Source organism: Aureobasidium namibiae (assembly GCF_000721765.1).
Source record: "Aureobasidium namibiae CBS 147.97 unplaced genomic scaffold scaffold_19, whole genome shotgun sequence".
Classification (NCBI taxonomy): Eukaryota; Fungi; Ascomycota; class Dothideomycetes; order Dothideales; family Saccotheciaceae; genus Aureobasidium; species Aureobasidium namibiae.
In genome coordinates, this window is record NW_013581190.1 from 60,549 (window position 1) to 81,144 (window position 20,596).

General features: G+C 50.7%; 10 protein-coding genes across 10 annotated transcripts; 6 read left to right on the forward strand and 4 right to left on the reverse strand.

Moving 5' to 3' along the window:
- Positions 1 to 127: 127 nt before the first annotated feature.
- M436DRAFT_75807 (putative MFS sugar transporter) lies at positions 128 to 1,746 on the reverse strand (the record flags this gene model as incomplete). The annotated part of the gene is made up of 2 exons (XM_013568510.1): positions 128 to 527; positions 584 to 1,746. 2 exons carry the CDS (start codon positions 1,744 to 1,746, stop codon positions 128 to 130), a joined length of 1,563 nt encoding a protein of 520 aa, XP_013423964.1.
- A 432-nt stretch (positions 1,747 to 2,178) lies between these two features.
- On the forward strand, positions 2,179 to 4,649 carry M436DRAFT_55204 (Six-hairpin glycosidase; the record flags this gene model as incomplete). The annotated part of the gene is made up of 2 exons (XM_013568390.1): positions 2,179 to 3,720; positions 3,741 to 4,649. The coding sequence occupies 2 exons, from the start codon at positions 2,179 to 2,181 to the stop codon at positions 4,647 to 4,649; spliced, it is 2,451 nt and encodes an 816-aa protein (XP_013423844.1).
- Positions 4,650 to 6,285: 1,636 nt separating this feature from the next.
- M436DRAFT_66912 (uncharacterized protein) lies at positions 6,286 to 7,634 on the reverse strand (the record flags this gene model as incomplete). Its single annotated transcript, XM_013568476.1, has 3 exons — positions 6,286 to 6,911; positions 6,977 to 7,040; positions 7,110 to 7,634. 3 exons carry the CDS (start codon positions 7,632 to 7,634, stop codon positions 6,286 to 6,288), a joined length of 1,215 nt encoding a protein of 404 aa, XP_013423930.1.
- Positions 7,635 to 8,476: 842 nt separating this feature from the next.
- Positions 8,477 to 9,217, forward strand: M436DRAFT_66913 (uncharacterized protein; the record flags this gene model as incomplete). Its single annotated transcript, XM_013568477.1, has 1 exon — positions 8,477 to 9,217. The coding sequence occupies one exon, from the start codon at positions 8,477 to 8,479 to the stop codon at positions 9,215 to 9,217; it is 741 nt and encodes a 246-aa protein (XP_013423931.1).
- An 859-nt stretch (positions 9,218 to 10,076) lies between these two features.
- M436DRAFT_12597 (uncharacterized protein) lies at positions 10,077 to 10,355 on the forward strand (the record flags this gene model as incomplete). The annotated part of the gene is made up of 1 exon (XM_013568354.1): positions 10,077 to 10,355. A coding segment is annotated over one exon (279 nt), but the record flags the coding sequence as incomplete, so codon positions are not given.
- Positions 10,356 to 11,189: 834 nt separating this feature from the next.
- Positions 11,190 to 11,870, forward strand: M436DRAFT_66915 (uncharacterized protein; the record flags this gene model as incomplete). Its single annotated transcript, XM_013568478.1, has 1 exon — positions 11,190 to 11,870. One exon carries the CDS (start codon positions 11,190 to 11,192, stop codon positions 11,868 to 11,870), a length of 681 nt encoding a protein of 226 aa, XP_013423932.1.
- A 570-nt stretch (positions 11,871 to 12,440) lies between these two features.
- On the reverse strand, positions 12,441 to 14,637 carry M436DRAFT_55123 (extracellular phytase; the record flags this gene model as incomplete). Its single annotated transcript, XM_013568373.1, has 4 exons — positions 12,441 to 13,114; positions 13,174 to 13,629; positions 13,682 to 13,917; positions 13,994 to 14,637. The coding sequence occupies 4 exons, from the start codon at positions 14,635 to 14,637 to the stop codon at positions 12,441 to 12,443; spliced, it is 2,010 nt and encodes a 669-aa protein (XP_013423827.1).
- A 1,332-nt stretch (positions 14,638 to 15,969) lies between these two features.
- Positions 15,970 to 18,071, forward strand: M436DRAFT_12701 (uncharacterized protein; the record flags this gene model as incomplete). The annotated part of the gene is made up of 2 exons (XM_013568355.1): positions 15,970 to 16,103; positions 16,409 to 18,071. Coding segments are annotated over 2 exons (1,797 nt in total), but the record flags the coding sequence as incomplete, so codon positions are not given.
- A 468-nt stretch (positions 18,072 to 18,539) lies between these two features.
- M436DRAFT_66918 (uncharacterized protein) lies at positions 18,540 to 19,196 on the reverse strand (the record flags this gene model as incomplete). Its single annotated transcript, XM_013568479.1, has 2 exons — positions 18,540 to 18,752; positions 18,801 to 19,196. 2 exons carry the CDS (start codon positions 19,194 to 19,196, stop codon positions 18,540 to 18,542), a joined length of 609 nt encoding a protein of 202 aa, XP_013423933.1.
- A 431-nt stretch (positions 19,197 to 19,627) lies between these two features.
- Positions 19,628 to 20,300, forward strand: M436DRAFT_85126 (uncharacterized protein; the record flags this gene model as incomplete). Its single annotated transcript, XM_013568511.1, has 3 exons — positions 19,628 to 19,648; positions 19,724 to 20,053; positions 20,112 to 20,300. 3 exons carry the CDS (start codon positions 19,628 to 19,630, stop codon positions 20,298 to 20,300), a joined length of 540 nt encoding a protein of 179 aa, XP_013423965.1.
- Between the last annotated feature and the right edge of the window lie 296 nt (positions 20,301 to 20,596).

Below are 20,596 nucleotides of genomic sequence, written 5' to 3' on the forward strand. Positions count from 1 at the left end.
GCCCCATGCGTTGCTGTTTACCCGATAACGTATCGGTCAAGCAATTGATCCTGACGACGATTTTATGCAATATGTACAAGTCTGGTCAAACTTGTGGCTACATAGTTCTTCACAAGACACGCACCACTCACACAGTGGCAGCTTTTCCTTCTGCAGCCGTTGCCACAACTCCTTCAGCCGCTCTTCCATCCGTGTACTGCTGGAACTTTTTTGGCGCAATTTTGTTCTCGTACAACCAATCAATCTCCGCAGTTGTCAAACCCCTCAGGTCAGGAATGAGCGGATAAGAGACTAGGGAAAGCACCAACGAAGACCCAGCGAACACCAACGCAGTCCTTGCGCCGAGGTCTCCACTATCGATGTTGTACATGTAAGGTACGACAAAGTTGAAGAGCCAGGTGGTGAGCGCATTTGAGAGAATCGCAATCGCTTGGTTCTTTGAGCGCAAGCGGTATGGAGAAATCTCTCCGGCAATGACGAAGGCGACAGAAGTGAGGGTTGTACTTTGCCAGCATACTAAGATATTCCTGGAATATGGGTCAGCTTGTTCTTGCGCCGAGGAATATGGCGGGTTTGTCCTTACATCAAAATCGCAATGGCCCAAAGAGCTCCCTTTCCTGGTGCCCAGTACAAGCCGCCGATAACTGCCATGACCACCGTGTTGACGGTACAGCCGACCAACCAGAGCGATCTACGACCAACCTTCTCGAGGTGAACCCAAGACGCGATGATGGCAAAGAATGCAAGGGCAAAGCCACCGATGGAAACATCGAAAGTGTGGATGGCCGGTAGTCCTGCAGTGAGGAGGAAGTAAATGCTTTGAGCCAAGAAGGATGAGCCGGCAAGACCAATGCCAAAGAACAAGAGATGCACTGTCATGGTCCTCTTGAGGTTGCTGCCGCGGTACAGTTCAAGGTAACCGCCGATACCCGAGGCGTGCTCTTGAGCAGCTTCCTGGCGGACTCTGCTCGCGATCGACTCGTACCAGGCTTCAGGATTGTTTTTTCCTCCATACAATTGAGCGACGGCCTTTTTAGCTTGATCCTGACGTCCCTTGATGATCAACCAAGTGGGACTTTCCGGTACCAGGAAGAACAAGATGCAAGTAAGTCCACAGAAAGCCCATTGTATGGCGAAAACGGTGCGAAAAGCGCTTGGCTCGATGCTAGCAATATGCTGACGAACCACGACCAAAGCGAGCGCTTGCACGAGAACTTGGAAGAGCACGATGCCAGACTGTATCGGACCGCGCAAGCAGGCAGGTGAAATTTCTGAAGCCCATGCAGTTCCGGAACTCAGAATACCGCCGATGGCAAATCCGTTGACCACTTTGCCTGCCAGGATCATGCCGCGAGATGTTGCACCATACTGGAGCCCGACTCCGACGACAGAGATAAGGCACGACACGATAATGGCGACCTTCCTGCCATACTTGTCAGACAGAGGAGCGACCGCAATGCCACCGACGGCTTGCCCAAGTGCAGACATGGCGCTGAACAACGATGCCCAGATGCTAGGCAAGTACAGTGTGTGGTTTGGTGTCACTGCGCCAAAGTAGATGAGGAAGCTGGGCATGGCGATTGCGGCGCCGTTGATGACCACATCGTAGCCAAAGGTCATGCCTGCTACGCCCGCTGCGAGAGAAAATAGGACGATTCGGGGGAATGTCTTTGCTGCTTGCCAGAGTGTGAGGTGTTCTTGTTCGTCGTGAAGTGCGTCTCCATTGGTCGTGCCATTGTTGGCCATCATCTCAATATGTTCCGCCCTGGCGTCGTGCTTGTCCACGGAAAGGTCCATCGTATAGTTATGTTTAAGTGAAGATGAACGATGGAGGGCACCGATGGATGTGTTACGAGACGTGGTCAAGCTCGATTATTAAATCAAGCCTGTGGGGATGATCCCCGTGGGGTTGCGACGCCTCACACAACCTGAGAATGTCCACTTTGTGTCCACTTTGACTATCACTAGCCTCGCTGCAACTCACACCGACCCCCCGCTTCCCCACATTGTGATGTGGATAATCTCGGTGGACATCTACTGTGGACAACTGTGGTCCGCGATCAACACTAGCCCACAAGTGCAGAGAAAGCCCCGACTTACCCATCAAGGTTCGAAATCATGCTCACGCCGTCCGCCCTCATCTTTTTTCCACAATTGAGTATCCCAGCAACCATGCCAATGACCATCGTATACCCACGACGCATCGTCGCAAACAAGGGCGAACAGATCGACCCTGCAGAATGTCATGCTTTACCTTTTACCCTCACAAGCAACGATATCAGCAAGCCAGAGATCATCTTGGACTATGGACGAGCAGAGAGAGGACGGCCTTTTTTCGAAGTCGCGAGCGCAGGATCTACCGTGGGAAACATCCTGTTCGAGGCCGTCTACAGCGAACAATTCGGTGCCATCAGCGACAAAGGCGGAGACGGTCCCTACTTCCTCTTCTCAAATGCAATGGATACGTACCGAAACGTCCTCCACGAGGTTAAACCGTCATCATCAACGCACACAGTGGTCGCAAGACATGAGCAATGCTCTCAGCGCTATCAGCGAATCAGGCTTCTGACTCCAAACACATCCATCACCTTTCTTTCGGTCGGCTTTTGGTCTGCAAAGTCAGAAAAAGCTTCTCCATCCTTATTCCGCTGTTCAGACCCGAAGCTCAACAAGATATGGGAACAAGGTGTACGTACTATCGAGATGTGCACTGTACAGAAAAACGAGACGCTTCCGGCGTGGGACGTCACTGCTGATGGCACTACGATACACGGTTCACACTGGGCTCCTTGTCGTCAGGGGACTCGCTGGACGGATATCTGTGTTCGTTTCGATGTCAGGATTGATCGCAGGGGAGCGAGCTGGGGTATTCACATGGTCGCAAACGGCCTTGTCTTCTGCCTTGACAAAGAGCGGCGGACACTTACCGCACATGAAGGATTGTCACACGAATCTTCTGTCTTTCCATCAGTCGCAAGAGGTGACTGGCTGATAGACGGCAAAGTTCTTGAACCCGAATGGCTATCCATTAGGATGTTCGCTGAAGGTGCTCAAGTTTTGGTTCTCATCAACGATGTCGAGGTCGCAACTGTTTCTGATCTCGACCTCCACCCACTTCTTGGTGGTTCAGCGAACAACTCTGGGTCTATCGCCTTCGGCGGGCCTTCAGGTTGGACCTCGACCCTTCGAAACTTGACTGTTACGGATCTCGACGCCGCCACACTCTACTCGAACAGCTTCCTGCCTGTCGACAAGGAAAGAACATTTGCCGATTTCGCCGTCGGTACAAACCCTCTGCCTTGTATGATCGATGGTGCAAAACGAGACAGAGCGGTGTTTGGTGGTGACCTGCACATTTCCGGCAGGGCGGCGGCATTCTCGAGCGCCAATCTCGAAGCAGTCCGAGGGAGTATCGAGCTACTTACCTCACATCAGACCAAGGATGGTTATCTTGGCAATCTTTGTCCAATTCAGGCGCCGAAACACACTACTGATGACGAGCCACCCACATATGCTTTCTATTCATTGACTTATGCTTTGCTGCTTATGGTCGCTGTCAAAGACTATTGGTTGTTCTCTGGGGACGAGACAATTGTGGGGGAAATCTGGCAAAAAGCTAAGAATCTGATCGCTTTTGCGGAACGATTTCAGGATGATAGACTGCTTGTTGCAGCCCCTCCACCACTGTCATGCATGTATTTCCAATCATCGAACCCATTCGTGCCATACTAATGCTCGAGGCAGTAACATTCTTTCCCCTGAGTGGTCCAGTCCTCGGAGTTTCTACCGAGATCAATCTCGCATTCTACGACGCTCTCAAAGCCATGGCGGCAATGTCACCGTCTGACAAAGAGAAGCAGGAATCAGAAACAAAAGCTGACGTCCTCAAGCAAGCCATCATTCAGCATCTATGGGACGAGGAAAGTGGTATACTACACATGAGTGACACTTCTTCACCAACTGGACTATGTGCTCACGTCAATGCGTATGGTCTTTCCCTGGATATCAAGCCTCCTCACACGGAAGACAAAGAGAATTTAGTCCAACCAAGCAGCAAGCTTCCGCTGGCTTTCCGAGGTCTAGAACCACGATTTGATTCAGCAGGACTTTGTAGTCCATACAGTGCCGCCTTCGCCGTCGAGGCATGCTTCAGCCAGAATGACGGCCTTGGAGCACTCAGTCTGCTCGATCGCGTCTGGGGTCCTATGACAGACGAAACACACCCCAACTTCTCAGGAGGCTTGTGGGAAGCCATGAATGCAGAAGGCGAACCCCTACACAAGGATACTTCTCTCATGCATGCTTGGTCTTCGAGTCCAGTATATCTGCTGCCAATGTACCTCGCCGGTGTTGAGCCAACGAAGCCTGGCTGGGAAGAGTGGAAAACTTCGCCTGTCTATGCGGAACTTGATGAAGTTGAAGCTGTAGTCGAAACGCCAGCTGGCTTGCTGCAGATCCGATGGATCTTCAAGACTGATGAAGAAGATCGTGGCTTTGTTTTTGTTGATGTGCCAAAGGGTACCGTTGGTGTCATTTCGCCCCCCAAAGGATGGCTTATCGGTAATGGAGACTGGACTTGTGGTTATTCAGAGACTGGTATTGTGGTAGAGTCTGGGACGATAAGGCTGCTCTTGAGGCGCGAGTGTTAGCGTTTGCATCTTCGGATGTTTGCGTTAGACTTTCGACCATGTCTGCTCTTGGAGTATTTTCTAGAGTTAGCTTCCTCCTTGGAACCTTGCTCCCATCTCCGCATCTTCCCCGCGCCTTCCTCAGAATAGTCCCGCACGCCATGCCCCGCATTGCGCCCTCCCGAACTCACTCGCTCCAGCGATACCATGCTCATCAACCTTTCACTGACCAGACACCGCATACGAGATCATGCATGGCGCATGAGGATCGTAGACCAGGCTCCGGTCCAACAACATCAAGATCAGAATCCTGCATTGTTAAAACAGATCATCTGTTCGACAAAATGAGATTCGTTTCAATTCTTCTTTCCTTGGCCTGCTCCACTGTGCTTGTTTCCGGAGATCGCCACGTCGTTGGGTCATTCCTAGATACCAGGGATGATTCTGGGCGACACGCCGTTGGCGCAGCTGCCGATGTCTTTCGTCGCGCAGCCTGCAACGCTGATAACTGTGCCCGTACTGTGACAGGCACCTCCAGAGGCGCAGCCACCAGCAAGCAACGTCTGCAAGACTGTTCGTCATTCTTTGCCTTCACAGTGACTCCAGCCGCGGTCACGTCTACCGTCACAGTCACACCATCTCCCATCACTGTGTTCTCCATATCTTTCACCACATCCACTCTTACTGTTGCACCCACCACCACAACCGATATCGAGGTCTACAACAATAACAAGAAACGAGGCACAATGATGCAGTGACCGTATCGCCAACTGCTGTACCTGCCTATGCTTCAGCTTGCTCCGGCACCGCCCGTTACAGCAGTGCATGCTCTTGTGCTGAGGTAACAGCCAGCTGCACCACTGTCGCAACCCCAACAACCACAATCACAGTCACGGCAGCTCCATCCACCACAACAGAGCAGACCATTGCGACCGCCACCGCAACCGCGGGCGGCGTCTATCAAGACCAGATTCCTTGTGGTCAGACAGTCACCGGAGCCGATGGATTCCGCATCACCGTCATTTGCGAGGCCACCCTGAGTGGTTCCGAACAGTTGCTCTCTTCCACGACTGTCGGTGACTAGGACCAGTGCATCTCGTTGGCCGACAGCACAAGCGCTTGTACCAGTTTCACCTACCAGTTGGCTACGCGCCAGTGCAACTTGTACAGAGACTCGAACAACAACTTCTCCAACATGCCTGCTAGTGGTATGGTGTATGCTTACTTCCCTCAAAATCAGTGAGGAACTCTCACATACAGTTTGATTTAGGCAGGGTCCAGAGATTTCTTGTTTGAGCTGGTTGGCTTCCGAAACTGTTTGTCGTTTGGTGCTCTAAGGTTTCGATCCGGTTTTGGCGAATAGTGATGGTTCGTGTCGAATTACAAAACCGTCTACCGTCGATTTGACCAAGACCAGTTTATACCGTAACTTTTCGCAAGCTCAGTCTAGAACTTTTCTTCGGTGGCTATAGTGAATTTTCGTGGGACGAGGGCCAACAGTTTACGCTTGCAGGAACTCGCAAAATATGGTGATGAACTCGCGACGGCTTGATAGACACGTAAACTTGTGAAAACAATCCTTGTCATCTTTCAACCACTATGGTTATCCATAGGTATCATCACGCTCAGCGATTGATAGGAAGATTCTTTCCCAGGACTAGTAAAAGTCCACAGCAAACCGATGGTCTGCAGAAGCAATATCAGGAACACCAGACCCTCCGGTAACATACACCTTGCCCTTGATACCTTGTTGTGCCTCGATGGCAGCTTTATTCGGACCTCCCAGCCAATTGCCCATAGTACTGGCAATGACATGCTTTCCATCTGCTCTGGTCTGATAAGCAGACCCTGGAGCGTGGATCGGAGTAGTGAATCCACCTGTTCTGTTCGTGCCATCAGTAGATCGGATTGTCGCTGCGCCATCGTTTCCTTGCTCGACACTGACGTCTCCGTGCCCCTTGTGGTCGTCGGATGCTTCGAGTTGGAATCCGACCCATGTGGCGGGGATTTTGTCGCCGCGCTGGACGCGACCTTTGAAAGAAGATGGTAGATCGACTGAGATGGTATGCCCCGCAGGAACATGCACTGACTTGATGGGATGGTCGAAGTTGGCTCCGGCTGTGCCGTTTCCATTCCAGTAGTTGTCGTAGAAGAAGTAAGTCTCGTCGTGTTGAGATTTGTTGGTTAGCAAGACGCCAGGCTTCTTGTCAACACCCTTGGGAGGTGCTGCAGTTTGCTTCGCTACGAGGACATGTGCATGAATTGGAGTAGGCTCATCTAGGTCTGGGAAAGAGTAAGATACGCTGACTATCTGGATGGTTCTCGATCCGATCTGCTGGGAAGCTAACCTGGTCTGGCATCTCCATTACTGTAAGTGATCAAGATGTCTTTACTTCCTTCAGCTGCGCTACTCTGTACACATAGTCAGTCATTGATATTCTATAAGAGGGTTCCGAGCATATATCTATGCAGATCTCGTACCTGAGCGTTGTCTCGTGGGTCTCCCTTATCTCCCTTCCAAGCACCTTTTCCAACATAGGACAAGTCATCAAACTTATGTACAAATGCTTCAAGGTGAGGATTATCCTTGGTCGCGTCCATTCTGATTATGTTTCCAGCTCCGTCAAAATGGAGCGACTGTTTGATCTCGTTCTTCGTATTCTGATCGGCCGAGTGCCATGCTTTATTGAGAGCCTGCATGAAGGTAGGATGACCTTTGATTGTCTTGGGGTTGCCGACCTGCATAATGGTCATGTTGCCACCTGCACCAGTGATGTTGCTGATATCGAAGAAGTCGTTGCCGTTGAAGCCTTTCTTGGTGATTTCAGCTTGTTCGCCTTCATGACCGTTATGGAGGGCGATGATGGCTCCGGAAGATCCATCAGGGGCGTTGATCTTCGCTCGTTCGTTGCTCTTGACAACGACATTATGATTGTTGTTCCAGCCGTGGACCTCGAATTCTTGGCTATGAGGAGACTTGTTATGGATGGTTACAGTGTGCGACATGATTGCTGTGTTGATATGATGGAGGTGAAGTGGATGAATATGTTGATGATGTTCTCGGGATGAGGGACTACTTTTGTATCTCGAAAGTTTTCCAGGATCAATTCGCAAGGCTGAGATGCCACGACTGGGATCCAGGTAATGTCCGAGGCTGCGTCGAGCGTCACTCAGATCGTGACTTTTCCTCGGTGCCTTCTGGACAGCCCTAAGGGATTTTCTGCCATCGAGAATACTTGGGCATTTCTGACCGAACTCTCGCCTGTGGCTTTCCAGTATTATCACGAGGAATGGAAGCTATCAGAATTCAAGTGTTTACCGGAGAATGATGGAGCCAGCCTTGTGAGTGTTGGGTGTTGGTGGGAGACAGAAGGCTGAGGATCATAAGCCACAGCCTCGTGCCCCACCTTCCCACGATACTGACAAGGCAACAAGGCCAACGCATCGGTCACAACCATTTTCTCCATCTGGACAAAGCTTGAGTAGCACTATCAAGCTTTTGGCTGTGAAGTGATTTCGGGAAGAGCAGTAAGCGAGGTGCTCAGCCCGGACATTGCGAATCAGGCAGCCAGCTTGTGAGATTGTCCAGCCTTCTGCAAAGCCACATCTGTGCGCGAAATCATGCTTGATTCACTGCCCCGGTTTCGTTTTCGCATCATCTAGTCGTACCGGAGTGGATCAGGAAAGAGCGAGGACACCAGATAAAGTGTACATTTAGCCCTCACCATGCACTGGATGATCAACATCCTTACCTCGTCCGACCTACAGCTGACAGCTTCAATTCTCTGCTCCTCAGTGTCTGTATCTCTTGTTACCTACAGCCAGACCGAAGTCCCGGATAGACCAAGATGGTCAAGAAACGTGTTCTCCTCTGGGACTACACCAACACTCGTGATGTGAAGTGGGCTATGGACAAAATCAACTTCAAAGGCCCACTTCACTCATGCAGCAACTGGAACACCTGGTACCCTGATGAACTGAAGCATCGCCTACCCTTCCGCCCCATGATTCATGGGAAGAATAACCTGACCGGCGGAGAGTGGCAAAATATCTTGAAGACCAATGAAGAAGTGATTCACTTTTTCAACGAGCCCGAGCGCGCAGGTATCTCACCAGAAGAGGCAGCCAAGATCTGGAACGACCAGGTTCTTGCTCTTCGTACTTCCCATCACAAAAGACTGGTCAGTCCCTCATGTGCTTCTGACCCAGCCGGTATCGCTTGGATCAAGAAGTGGATGAATCTGGTTGCCAAGAACCCTCCAGACTACCTTGGGCTGCACTGGTATGGCACCAAAGGCGACGAGATGATCCGGTATCTCGAGAGCATGCACAAGGAACATCCACATCAACCCATCATCGTCTCAGAATGGGCATCGACTTCCCGAAGCTACCCCGATGTCTTAGGGCTGACGGTGCAGCTTGCGAACTGGATGGACAGTACGCCTTGGGTCGCCGAATATGCGCTTTTCGGGTGTATGAGACAGATGGCTGATGACTTTGTCTCCCCTGAGGCGCAGTTGATGAACAAAGATGGAAGCTTCACTGATTTGATGTGGAAGTATATGTCGGACCAACCTATGCATATCTAGGTAGGGCAGATTCTTTTGCCAATTGAGGGCAGCCCGTTGTACTGTTAATACTCCCTATTCGTCCCAAAGTGCCGTGTTAAGTGCCGTCAGAAAGGATGCCAAACTCTTGTCGCGGTTGGACTTACGTTTTGATTGGAGAAACCATTGTATCTACGGGTTACTGAGTCGTTGAGATTATATTCATATGCTCGACATGGCTGAAAATGACGTTCTCACATTAACTCCATTGTATATGTGCATTACTCAAGGGGAAGATCGTAAGTCGCATGCTTCGAAAGCGACCAGGCCGTGTTGCCGTTTCCGGTGTTAAGCTGCTTGCATGCGCTTTGTTGGATCTCGAATCATGTCCAACACACGTCCGACGATCAATGCAGATGACGGCTTGTCTGCATGATAAGACTTCCTGACCAATCGTGATCTTTGAGAAGGCAACTAAGGCAGTTTCCAAAGCCCACACTACCCAAAGACTGCTGCAGCTGCATGTCGAAGCCTCGTTGGGTCGCAATGCGCGGTCACAAGCTAGAATGAATATACAAAATGCCAGATTTCGATTATATGCCGGTACACGCAGATCGCTTCCAGTCTCTCGGGACCACTGACCAGGAGGCCATTGCTATGGAACATCTTGTCGCTTGTATGAATGGTTCACCGATATCTGCATACGTAGACTGACGTCTTTGAAGCCCTGAACGACCATACAAATGGTCCCAGTCCACATAACGACGACCCTACAATCATCTCAACCGTCAACGACCTTGAATTCGAGCGAGAAACATCGGGACAGACATCGATGGCGCTAGTCGCAACCTCAAGAGACCCGCGAAAGTCGATACCCAGATCAATCTTGTCCATCATCAGGTCCTGGTGGCGGGAAGTCATTGCCATGCTCATTAGCATAGCCGCGCTGGTCGCCATATGCGGAATTCTGTTTGCTTATCAGAACCAGCCACTTTCTGCGTGGCGCTTTCGGTATCTCCCAAATTCTATCGTTTCGCAACTGATGACCATTTCGAGGAGTGCTCTCATGTTCTCTACGGCCAGCAATATCAGTCAAGCCCTCTGGGATTACGTGCCACAAGAGCCCTGGGCCTTGATTGAGGTTCAATCCTTCGACGATGCAAGCAGGGGACCATATGGTGCAGCTCTGATGCTTGTATATGCAACTCGATACTGCTTCCCAGGTCTACTCGGATTGTTCATCACTGTCGCAACACTTCTAATGGGATCCTTTACGTAACAAGTCATGCAATATGCTTTGAGGATGGACCTGGGAGAGACAAACGGCACTTTTCCTTTGACACAACGTTTCGTTCATTTCCAGTACCAGCAATTTTGTAAGTCTTTATTCCTCTCATTGTAGTTTGGTAGTGGGGTAAAACACTGATAGAGGCTGACCCTGAGACAGCGGCTTCCGAGTTAGTCAATTAGTGCTGGGACTGGACAGACTGGACTTGGATATCCAGTGGATATCTAGTGGATATCTACCGGACTTGGACAGAGCCTTGTCCATCTAGATATCCAGTCCAACTGGATTATCTAGTGGATATCTACTGGATTTTTCGAGTCAGGGTTGTCCTTACAGCTAGCACATAGTTTGCAAAAGGTATATAACATATTATGCTAACATAACCTTATGTCAGCATAACTATACAGCGTTCCGCTTGCTACACCTAATTACCTATGCTTGGCAACTAATCCACTAGATCCCACAGATCTAAACTAGATATCTAGTACAACTGGATTTCCACTGGATTGATCTAGTTGGACTGGATTAATGGACTTAGACAGAGGGGTGTCCAAGTCCAGTCTACTGAGTCTTACCACTGCAGTCAATTCTAGTATTTAAGCCCACATTGTCGACAGCATACTTGAGAATCCTCCTAGCGACGCTTTCGTGTGTCCTTCTGACTCTTGTGCCTGGGGACTCGCTTCGACCCTGGGCATATATTCGACTTGCAAAGACGTTAGTTCGATGACCCAGGCCAACTGCTCCCACAAACCACCGAATCATGTCTGCAGCTACACAACTCCGAGCGGATTCTTTTTGCAAACTTACGATCTGGATATGGCCAAGTATACGTCAATCAACACATCGACCGACTACGGCCCTGATACAAAGAATCCCACCCTTATAGGCTTTGCCTCGCTGGTCTCGAACGGTATCTTCTATGACAAGCCCCCCAACATAACTGAATGTATGCTTTCATGGTGCGCCAAGACCTACGAGAACGCCACTTCGCGCAACGGAGTGTTTTCGGCTACAGTGAAAGATCACGATCTGGAATATTCGTATACTTGGGAGGATCCGGACTCACTAACACTTGTCTCTTGGGACGTCTTTGGAGTCAAAAGAAATGATCTTCCCGGAGGTCCAAACACAACGTTCATGATTCACAGAAGCAGTCTGCAATCGATGGGGGCTTTCATCGACACAGTGCTGCAGGCGGGAGTCTCGAACGGATACTATCAATTCCAAAGCGGAACGCTCGAGGCTGGGGTGTTCAACTTTGGTAACCTGATGCTCAACGATCCTACCATAAGTGACATGGGAGAGAGCCTGGCAAAAGGTCTAACCAACATCGTTCGCAACATGTCAACAACATACACCGAACAATTCCCTGGTGTATCCCACGTCTTTGCAGGGCTGGAGTGATGAGGACTTGAATAAAGATGGCAGGAGTGAGATGATGGAATCTGCAAAGTCCATGCGAGGACAATTGGTGTATGCCGAAAATACTGGCTATAGAATTGTTCGGAGATCAGTGCTGTCAAACAGGTCACTGGATAGATAGCAGCAGCAGCAAGATAGACCAGATCTTTCGTCGCGCGAAGTGGATTCAGATTTCTTCCCAAGCACCGCTGCTTATGAGAAAGCTCGTGTTGTCGTCTACGAGCTGACATCGATCCGTTGTTCATCTCATAGGCGTATATGACCTTTCCTCAAACAGTATGGCCCGACAATCCAGCCGAAATCTTGACTGGGCGAAATGGAATGAGTGGACTTGATTGCGGAGTCTAATACCGCCGAGCGCTATTGGTATTCTCGGAGCAGGTGTGCGAGTTCCGCACCCAAGTAAAGAACAGTTTAATTCATGTTTGATATTATTGTTGATTCGTTCCAACTGATCTTACTGTACATCAGTCCAAATTAGTCAAGGCCATTAATGGCCGACTTTTGCTCTTTCCAAGTCAATATCCAAAGTTTCCATCGGATAATCCCAATTTATTTGGGAGCCTTGTTTCTCTGCAAGCGCAAGCAAGTAGCGATGTTGTAGAAGATGTCGACGTTGTTGTAGACACCTCCGAAAGCGCTCTGGCAGGGTCCTTGAGCGAAGACGGGAACATCGGTGAGCGAATGCACACCTTGGTCGGCAGAGACAGGAAGCGTTCCGTTGACCAAAAACCCACTTACTGCGTCGATATAGTTGACATAAAAGTCGTTGCTGCTGAAACCAGTGACATTGAGTGCAGGGATGCGAGGTCCCTTCTTGTGGACGCGGTAGTTCTCGCGGTGGTCGGGGAACGTCGCGAGACCAGACTGCAGAGTGTAGCGAGGGTCCCAGTTGACAGGGAAGTCGACACCGGCGGAATATACGAGGTTCTGGTCGCTGCCAATGGGGGCAGACCGGTTAGCGACCATATACTGACTCAATCCGCTTTGCTCGTAGGTTCCAACGGCGTCTCTCTTCTTTCTATCGCTTGTCTGGGCATCCATATACTTTGTGTCAACGCCGCCGGTGACGTCGAAACCATGCCCGTGGTCCGCGGTCACTATAATTAGAGTGTTCTCGAGTTCACCGATTTCCTCAAGGTGCTTCTTGGTCGCCTTGATGGTATCATCCAACTCGAGCAATTCACCAAGAGCTCTATCGTAGTCAAGTACGTGCATCATCTTGTCTGATGGTGTTGTCAGTGTTGAAGGTCACACGGGGCAGTCGAAAATGGATGAAACTGACCAATAGAAGCGGCCTCGGACATAAGGAAGAAACCCTTGTCGGGGTTACGCTTGTGCAGGATGTCAATAGCCTTGAGAGTCATCTCTTTGAGACCGGGTTGGTCAGTCGCAGCTGCACTGCTGCCATCGGGAGCAGTCTTGGGGATCTGGGTGTTGTTCTTGTAGACATTTCTGTCCAGCCACTTGGCCATGTTGGAGACGGAGAAGATACCCAGAGTGCGCTCGGTGTTGGAAGCATTCTTGAGAGCGGTGTTGTTTTGGACCACGTTGTAGCCCTTGTTGCGGAATTGTTGATAGTAATCCAAGCCTTGGAAGGATTTGCTGCTGGGTATGAACTGCTCGGCACCACCACCGAAGAGAACATCAGGTCCATCGAACTCTGGCCATGTGTAGTTCTTGATACCGTTGAGGAATGAGTCAACGACGTTGCCGTACTGGCCGCGATTGCGCGTATGGGCTTGGAGATGTTAGCGATCTCCATATGGACGAATCGAGATTGGTAAGCTTACCCGTCAAAGCACCAGGAGTTGCGTCGGCGATGAAGGCAGTAGAGACGATACCAACGCCACCACCACGGACTTCATGGAACAGCTCGCCAATTGATTGAATCTTCGGGTCGTCTAGCGGATTAGGGGATGAGTCGGCATAGACACCAAGGGCATTGACTGAACTCTTGTGACCTGTGTAAAGGGCAGTGGCCGAGTTTGCAGAGTCAGTGATGAAAGAGTCAATCGAGTGGGTCATCCTGGAGACACAGTTAGTATGCCACTTGTGTAGGTGCGACAGTGGTATAGAGGACGCTGTGCCCTCGATAAACGTACTGGTGACCCAAGACTGGGAAGCTGTCCATAGCCATTTTACTTTGGTACTTTCCGTTGACGCTCTGGTGCGCAATCAATCTAGCTGCTGTAATCATATTTGTAGTCATGCCGTCGCCGATAAACATGATAACGTTCTTTGCTTTTTGCGAAATTTTGGTGTCACGGACGGTCCAGTTGGCCTGGGTGACACTTCCGTTGCCGTAGGTAAGAGTAGCAATGTAATTTCCAGGCTCGTAAAGGGCAACCTTTCTGTAAGCCTTGGCCGCAACCTTGACCATTGAAGGTGTCTTTGCAGCCTGGGCGAACAGATCTTCGTACCAAGTGAAGTTCCATCTCTCAATGGCAGGTTCGGCGATCTTGAAGTAGGAAGCGGCGTTCTTGCAGTCCTTTTGCTGACCGTCCTTCGCGAGGGTGAAAGTAAAGTTCTCGTCGGGGGTGAGGTAGCCGGGTACGACCTCACTGCCGTTCTGAGGCGCGTGGGTCTCTAGACGGATGTCGAACCATTGACCGGGCAGGAAGTCAGACTGGTCAGGTGGAAACACACAGCCGAGGGTCGGGCATGCACCGAGACGCTGAAACGTCTGAGCGGATGCTTGACCAACAATGGCAGCAGTGCACACGACACAAGCGGTGCTGAAGCGCATTTTTTGAGGTGGGAAGTGAGAAATGAGTAAAGACGGTGACTGCACTTTTTCTACAAGAGCTCGGAGCTGCAGCTCCTTTATGCTGATCTGCTTCATCCTTCGGAACTCTGCCCTGACAGTCCATACACCAATCAATGCAATAAACAGTGCCATGCAGCTAAGAGTTCCTCCGCCCTTACAACAATCTCGCGTGGCGGGCGACGCGAGAAGGAACAGTCTACCGTCTTGCTGCGTGCGCCAAGTAGCGAGGCGTTCATAGCATGGTCTTGTCAATGAGAAAGTTTGAGAGATGAGGTTATGTTTTGGTGGAGGAAATGCGGTTGCGGCGAAGCTTCCAGGGTCTGCCAAGGCTTGGCGACCGCCGGCAACGACGGAGGCTTCATGGAGAGTTGCTTGTCGTTCCTTGCGTGAAGCGTTTCGAGCCAATCGTCCGCAGCACGTTGTGCGTGTCGCATATCAACGACCTTCCCTTCTGGAGAGACGGCTGGCACTCACGGCGTTGTGGCTGCAAGCTCAATGTAGAGCATGTCACTCATGCTTGCTTTGTCATGCGAGTATGCGTGCTTGTCGCTTATCTGCTCATTGGCTGCTTGTCTCGCCAAAAGAATATCTTCTCTGTTTCGGTGTTGCTGTTTGTTTGTCGAGTGGTCATTCGCGAAAGGGCGAATGAACTTTCGGCGCTGCGCCTTCCCCGCCCGGCCTTGGCTTCTGTCAATCTTGGCACCTGCTCTTGGAGCAGGGTCGTACTGTTTGCCATGGTTCTGATCAAGTCAACCGTTGATGATGCTTTGGAAAGAGGTTTTGGAAGACTTTGTGCATACAATTATGCTTATTACAACCTTTGCTTCCTGTCCCACATACTCTCTTGTTGGCAATAGACCTGTGTCACAATGTAATAGTGCCAGTAAGTTCGAACAAAATGTTCTGCTTCAAATTGCACCACATCTCGACACTGAGCACTTGCTCAACCTAAAAACACTGTGTAACCCGGACTACCTCAAGTCATCCTCGAGGTCAGTGATAGCACTGTCATCTACACGAAACATCTCCGTCTCACGGTGGTAGTCATTGCAGAGCAATCGGGGAGATGTCGCTCCAATGTCTCGATCGAGGTGCGGAAAATCGATTGCCGATGGTCTGTGCATCAGCTTATCCGCCACCGCCGCAACTTCTCCGCTTCCGTCTTCGTCTTGTTACCTTCTTGCTTACGAGCAACATCTCCGACCAACACCGGACAGACTGTATTGCAGCAGTGGTATGGCAGACTCGACCAATGGAACATCACCATCAACCAGCAGTTCGCGTCTTCAATCAGAGCACCATGGCCCGCGCAAACGTCAGAAAGTCACGCGAGCTTGCGATGGGTGTAAATCAAAAAAGAAGAGGTGTACCGGCGAGCAACCTTGTATGCCATGTCTGAAGCTGAGTTCGAAATGTACATACGAGGCGCAGTATAATAGAGGTACGTGAGAGGTAGTTCAAGCTTCGAGGTGTGACTGGCAACACGCGTAACGTCAAGAGCGCGCGGAAAAGCAGTACTCCCTGAGAACCCCCTTGTTCCTATCCCTAATCAATCCGCCACGTGATATTGTCATGATACGCCCGGACTGACATACGTGGAAGGTGTTGCTGTAGCTCCATCTCCAGCACCCACAGCAGGCTTACAACATCGGGCACAAAGATTCCTTAGCCCTGTAGCATCTGTATCTCGAGGCCCCATCTCTCATCGCCTCACAATTGGCCATGTCCATTCGGAAAATGGTGCAAGAAGTACGCCGCAGGAGACTCGAGAGACTCCGCCACTACGCATCGGAATTGACCGTGATGTAGCTCAAACTCCATGCCTACCAGCATATGGGCTCTTCTCGGACACGATTGATGGAGTCGCGAGACCAGGTTCCGCAAGACAGACACCAGAGATAGACGAAGCCATCGATGGACAGTATCTTGGACCTTCCAGTGCTCAATCTTTCTTGGGCAAAGCACTGCGGCGCCTCGATCGCGAATCAGTGCAAACTCCTGCCGCGAGGCAGGGAAAACACATCGAGACTGAGACGTCAACTCTATCGTTCGGTGATGCCAAAGTGAAACAACCAGATATCGCACAGTTCTCTTGGCCTGAATATAGAACTGCCACCAGGCTTCTTGAACGATTCTTCGAGTTTGCATCACCCACTTACAGATACTTTCATGAGCCCTCCGTATCGGAGTGGCTAGAACGGATCTATAACAAGAGCGATGTTCCTGTCGTCGCTCAAGCATGTATCCTATTCATGTTCGCCTCGGCGAGTGTGTTCGCTGTCGACCGCTCAGGCGATACGGTCGATGCCAATTCGCAAGGCTGGGAGTCAAGTGAGATATACTACCAAAAGGCGGAAGCTTTGCTGGCAGAAGAAACTGGTCCGCCGCGACTTGAGTCCGTGCAAGCGAGATTCGCCGCCGTTCAGTACCTGCTGTCAAGTTCGAGACCTACCAGGGCTTTGTACGCGTTCGGCACTACGGTGCAGATTATGCAAGCAGTAGGGCTACATCGAAAGCGAAGTGAAAGAGCTGGAAGACAAGGACTCGACATGATCGCAGTGGAAGTTCAAAGACGTCTGTTCTGGTGCGTTTTCACCTTGGACAAGTACTTGAGTATTGTCATGGGCCGCATACCGCTTCTCCGTGTCGATGACACAAATCAAGCACTTCCGATAGTAGTCAACGATGAGGACCTTGCACCAGAGGGCATTGAACAGCACGCATCCGGACCGGGCCGAGATTCCTTGCTCCTTGCTACCCGCGCCCACGTCGAAATTGGCCTCATCCTAGCTAGAGCCTCGCAAGAGCAGAATCGTCTGCCCGCTATCACGGGACGCACTCATGTCGAAGCAGCTGTTCGAGGGACTGAAGAGATCCGCGACTGGAAGTCTAAGTTGCCACCAATGATGTCGGGCGTCATACATCCTGAGAGTCTGATACCCTGTTTCCGCCGCCAGCACTCCATTCTCACCTTGGCGCGATTGCATGCAGTCATCTTTGTCACACGTCCACTTCTCCTGCGGAATCTATCCAACGAGTTGCCAGAATTGGAACGTCGACAGTATCGTGAGCAACTTCGTTCTTGCGTTCAAGCTGCGAGAGAGGCTATCGAAAATATCAATGGCTCAGCACGGTACCAAGTGCTATATCCCGCTTTTTGGTTCTCGCAGTATGTCGCTTTTTCCGCCATATCGATCATCCATATCTACATTATTCAGATGAGCCGCTATCGCGTTCCTACCAACTTATTCGGTCCTTCGTTTGAAGAGGCGAGTCTAATGCAGCTCAAGACTCTATACGAGCTAGCACTGGTGGGCCAAAGTCGCCTCGCCGAAGCGGGAGTCAACAGTGCACCAGTCTGGCGCTACCGTCCCATACTCGAGACTTTGTCCGCGCAAACCAGCAGGTGTATCACGTCTCGGATGGGTGACTTGGGGACCAACACAGAATCATCAACGCAGCCGACGCTCTTGCCAACCAATAGCGAAGTCGAACGAATTGCAGGCCAAGAACACCAAATAACTACAAACATTCTAGGGGAGCATACCATTCCGCCGTTCGAGACAAACGCAAGTTGGACAAGCGAGTATGAGAATATTTGGGATGATCTGATAGCAGGAAATCTTGAGAACGATGGCTTGACTATGGACTTTTGGCCGCAGTTTGATAATCTGCCAACTGGTATGTCATGAGACTTGCGAGTTTTCTAGATTGTCACGCTTACCGTCGATTTCTAGGCTTCAATATTCAATGAGCATGTACAAAGAAGATGGCTGTAAAATGCGGTCATACCCATCAGCTTGCTCTCTGCAACCTCGAATCTCGTCTTTCCAGCTAATCACATCTGAGAAACCCACCCTTTCTGTGAATGCTTGTGTCCGCTAGATTGTACCTTCGCCAATATCATCACCGTAGGATGAGACAATGACGTCCAAATATATCTCACAGTAGCTGTCCAACTGGTCCTCGACGTCTTCAAAAATCTCCGGCGGCTCTTCGTAACCGGCGCGGAGTGCCCACCTCCAGCTCCAATCTCCTTCCAATTCCTTGCCGCCAACATAACCAGCACCCACTCCCAATTGCCAGTTCGATACCTCTCATAGACAGCATGATACTTGGCGTGTGATTTGGATCCTCAAGACCAAAGATATCTGCTCTCTCTCATCGTTTCCATTCAGGTATTCACGCCCCATCAGTGGATCGTGTAAGTCGTCGAATGCGTCTGGGATACATGAGCTGATCGATGGAAGGGCAGGTCCAGTAAACTTGTTTGTGAGTGCGCAGAATTGTTTGAAGTCGTCAGGAAGAGTCAGAGGATCAGTCTCCAAGGTAGCACGCTCTTTGAGGATTGCTTCAATCTCGACAAAGATCTTCAGACGTTCTTCTCTCGGTAGAGGCGGCTCAGTGCCGTCGTCAACCAGCGCATAGAGGTCGGCGCTGCTCTTGATGGGTGGAGGCAAGAATTTCCCACCGTAGGTAGGCCACTCATCGCGGTGGATAATATCGAGCTCCTGGAGATCAGTGGTGTCGGGTGGCATCTCGTGAATGTCGAACAGCTTGGCGAGGCATTTTCGTTTTCATGCGCAACACACGCAAGCGATGGAGCTCAGAGGAAGCACGCAGGTCGGCATTGACGGGGCCGCCCGATATATTCGGGTTTGCAGAGTGGCCACGAAGATGTTTTGGTTCAGGCTGAACACTTCAACTCTAATATCTATATAGCATCGGGAATGAATGTGATCTGCTGGTCTTGAGTAGTCGTTAGCGCGTGTGTCTGCCTGGGCGTGGGTAGAGTGAGTAGTATGTGTGCAGTGGACGAAGGATTAGTGAATCACAAGAATGGAACAACCAGGGATATGGCCAGTTTGTCGATAGAGAGGTGAGTAATCGAAGGCGTTGCCCATGAGGTTTAGCATTAAATCATTCCCAATACACCCAAAGAGCAATGCGGACTCTTCCGAACTTCGAAATGGCCAATGCTGCTTCTCAGGTAGGCGTGTTCTTTGTCCTTCAGCAAGCGACAGCTCTCAATCATCAGTGGTCTAACGATTTTGTTGCGATCTAGGACGCCGACGAAGAACCTTCTCCTTTGACTGGGGACCCCGCTACCGCTCCTCAGGTCGCTCAAGCCTCTCAGACCACTCAAAGCGACAACCGCCCTGCAGACCTCACCAGCAACCCAGAACCTCTTCCTCCCGGCCACGGCCTTGACAACTACTCGGACATGTACAAGACCATTGACTTCATTGCAAACGCTGACCGTATCTGGGAACCCATCTGCCAAGGCGGAAAAGACGAATTCGTAGCAGGCGACCGTAAAGCTGACCGGGGTATAGCTTTCGAAGTCCTTCTCCGGGACAACGTACCACACACAGTCCGCGCCCGGATGCACATTGTAAGCAGTTCTTTTGGAAACTCTGGTTGCACCGATCTGTGGGGCTAATGAGAGGTAGATCATAGCATGCGCACCCGGTCAGAGACTCCATCATGCCCAACAAGCTGTTGAAGAAGCTCGACAGGGCATCAGGTTTCATAATGCCGAGGTCGAGGTAGACAAGGCCTTAGATGTACTTCGCAGAGCCGAGCAGACCCTCAATATCATCTTGGACTGGGGCGTGCATGACGATACGCCAAGTGCCTAAGAGGGAAACAGCGACAACAACTCTGGAAACACTAATCAGGAGAACAACAATCTACAAAATATCGACGACGGAGACATTCATGATGCATGGAGGTTATCGCAGGCAGTCAGAGGAGTCTTGGGGGAGGTGCATTACGCATCGCTTTCGAACTGTGCTACTGGCTTCGTCAAGTAGGATAAGACAATGAACACACTGTCTCTCGTTTTGAGCAGAGGTATAAATCGGTTCATAGTATGGTAGTCAAGATGCTTGTTGACCAGGGTATAAGTAGCACATGCCCCTCGAGGTGAATCAGG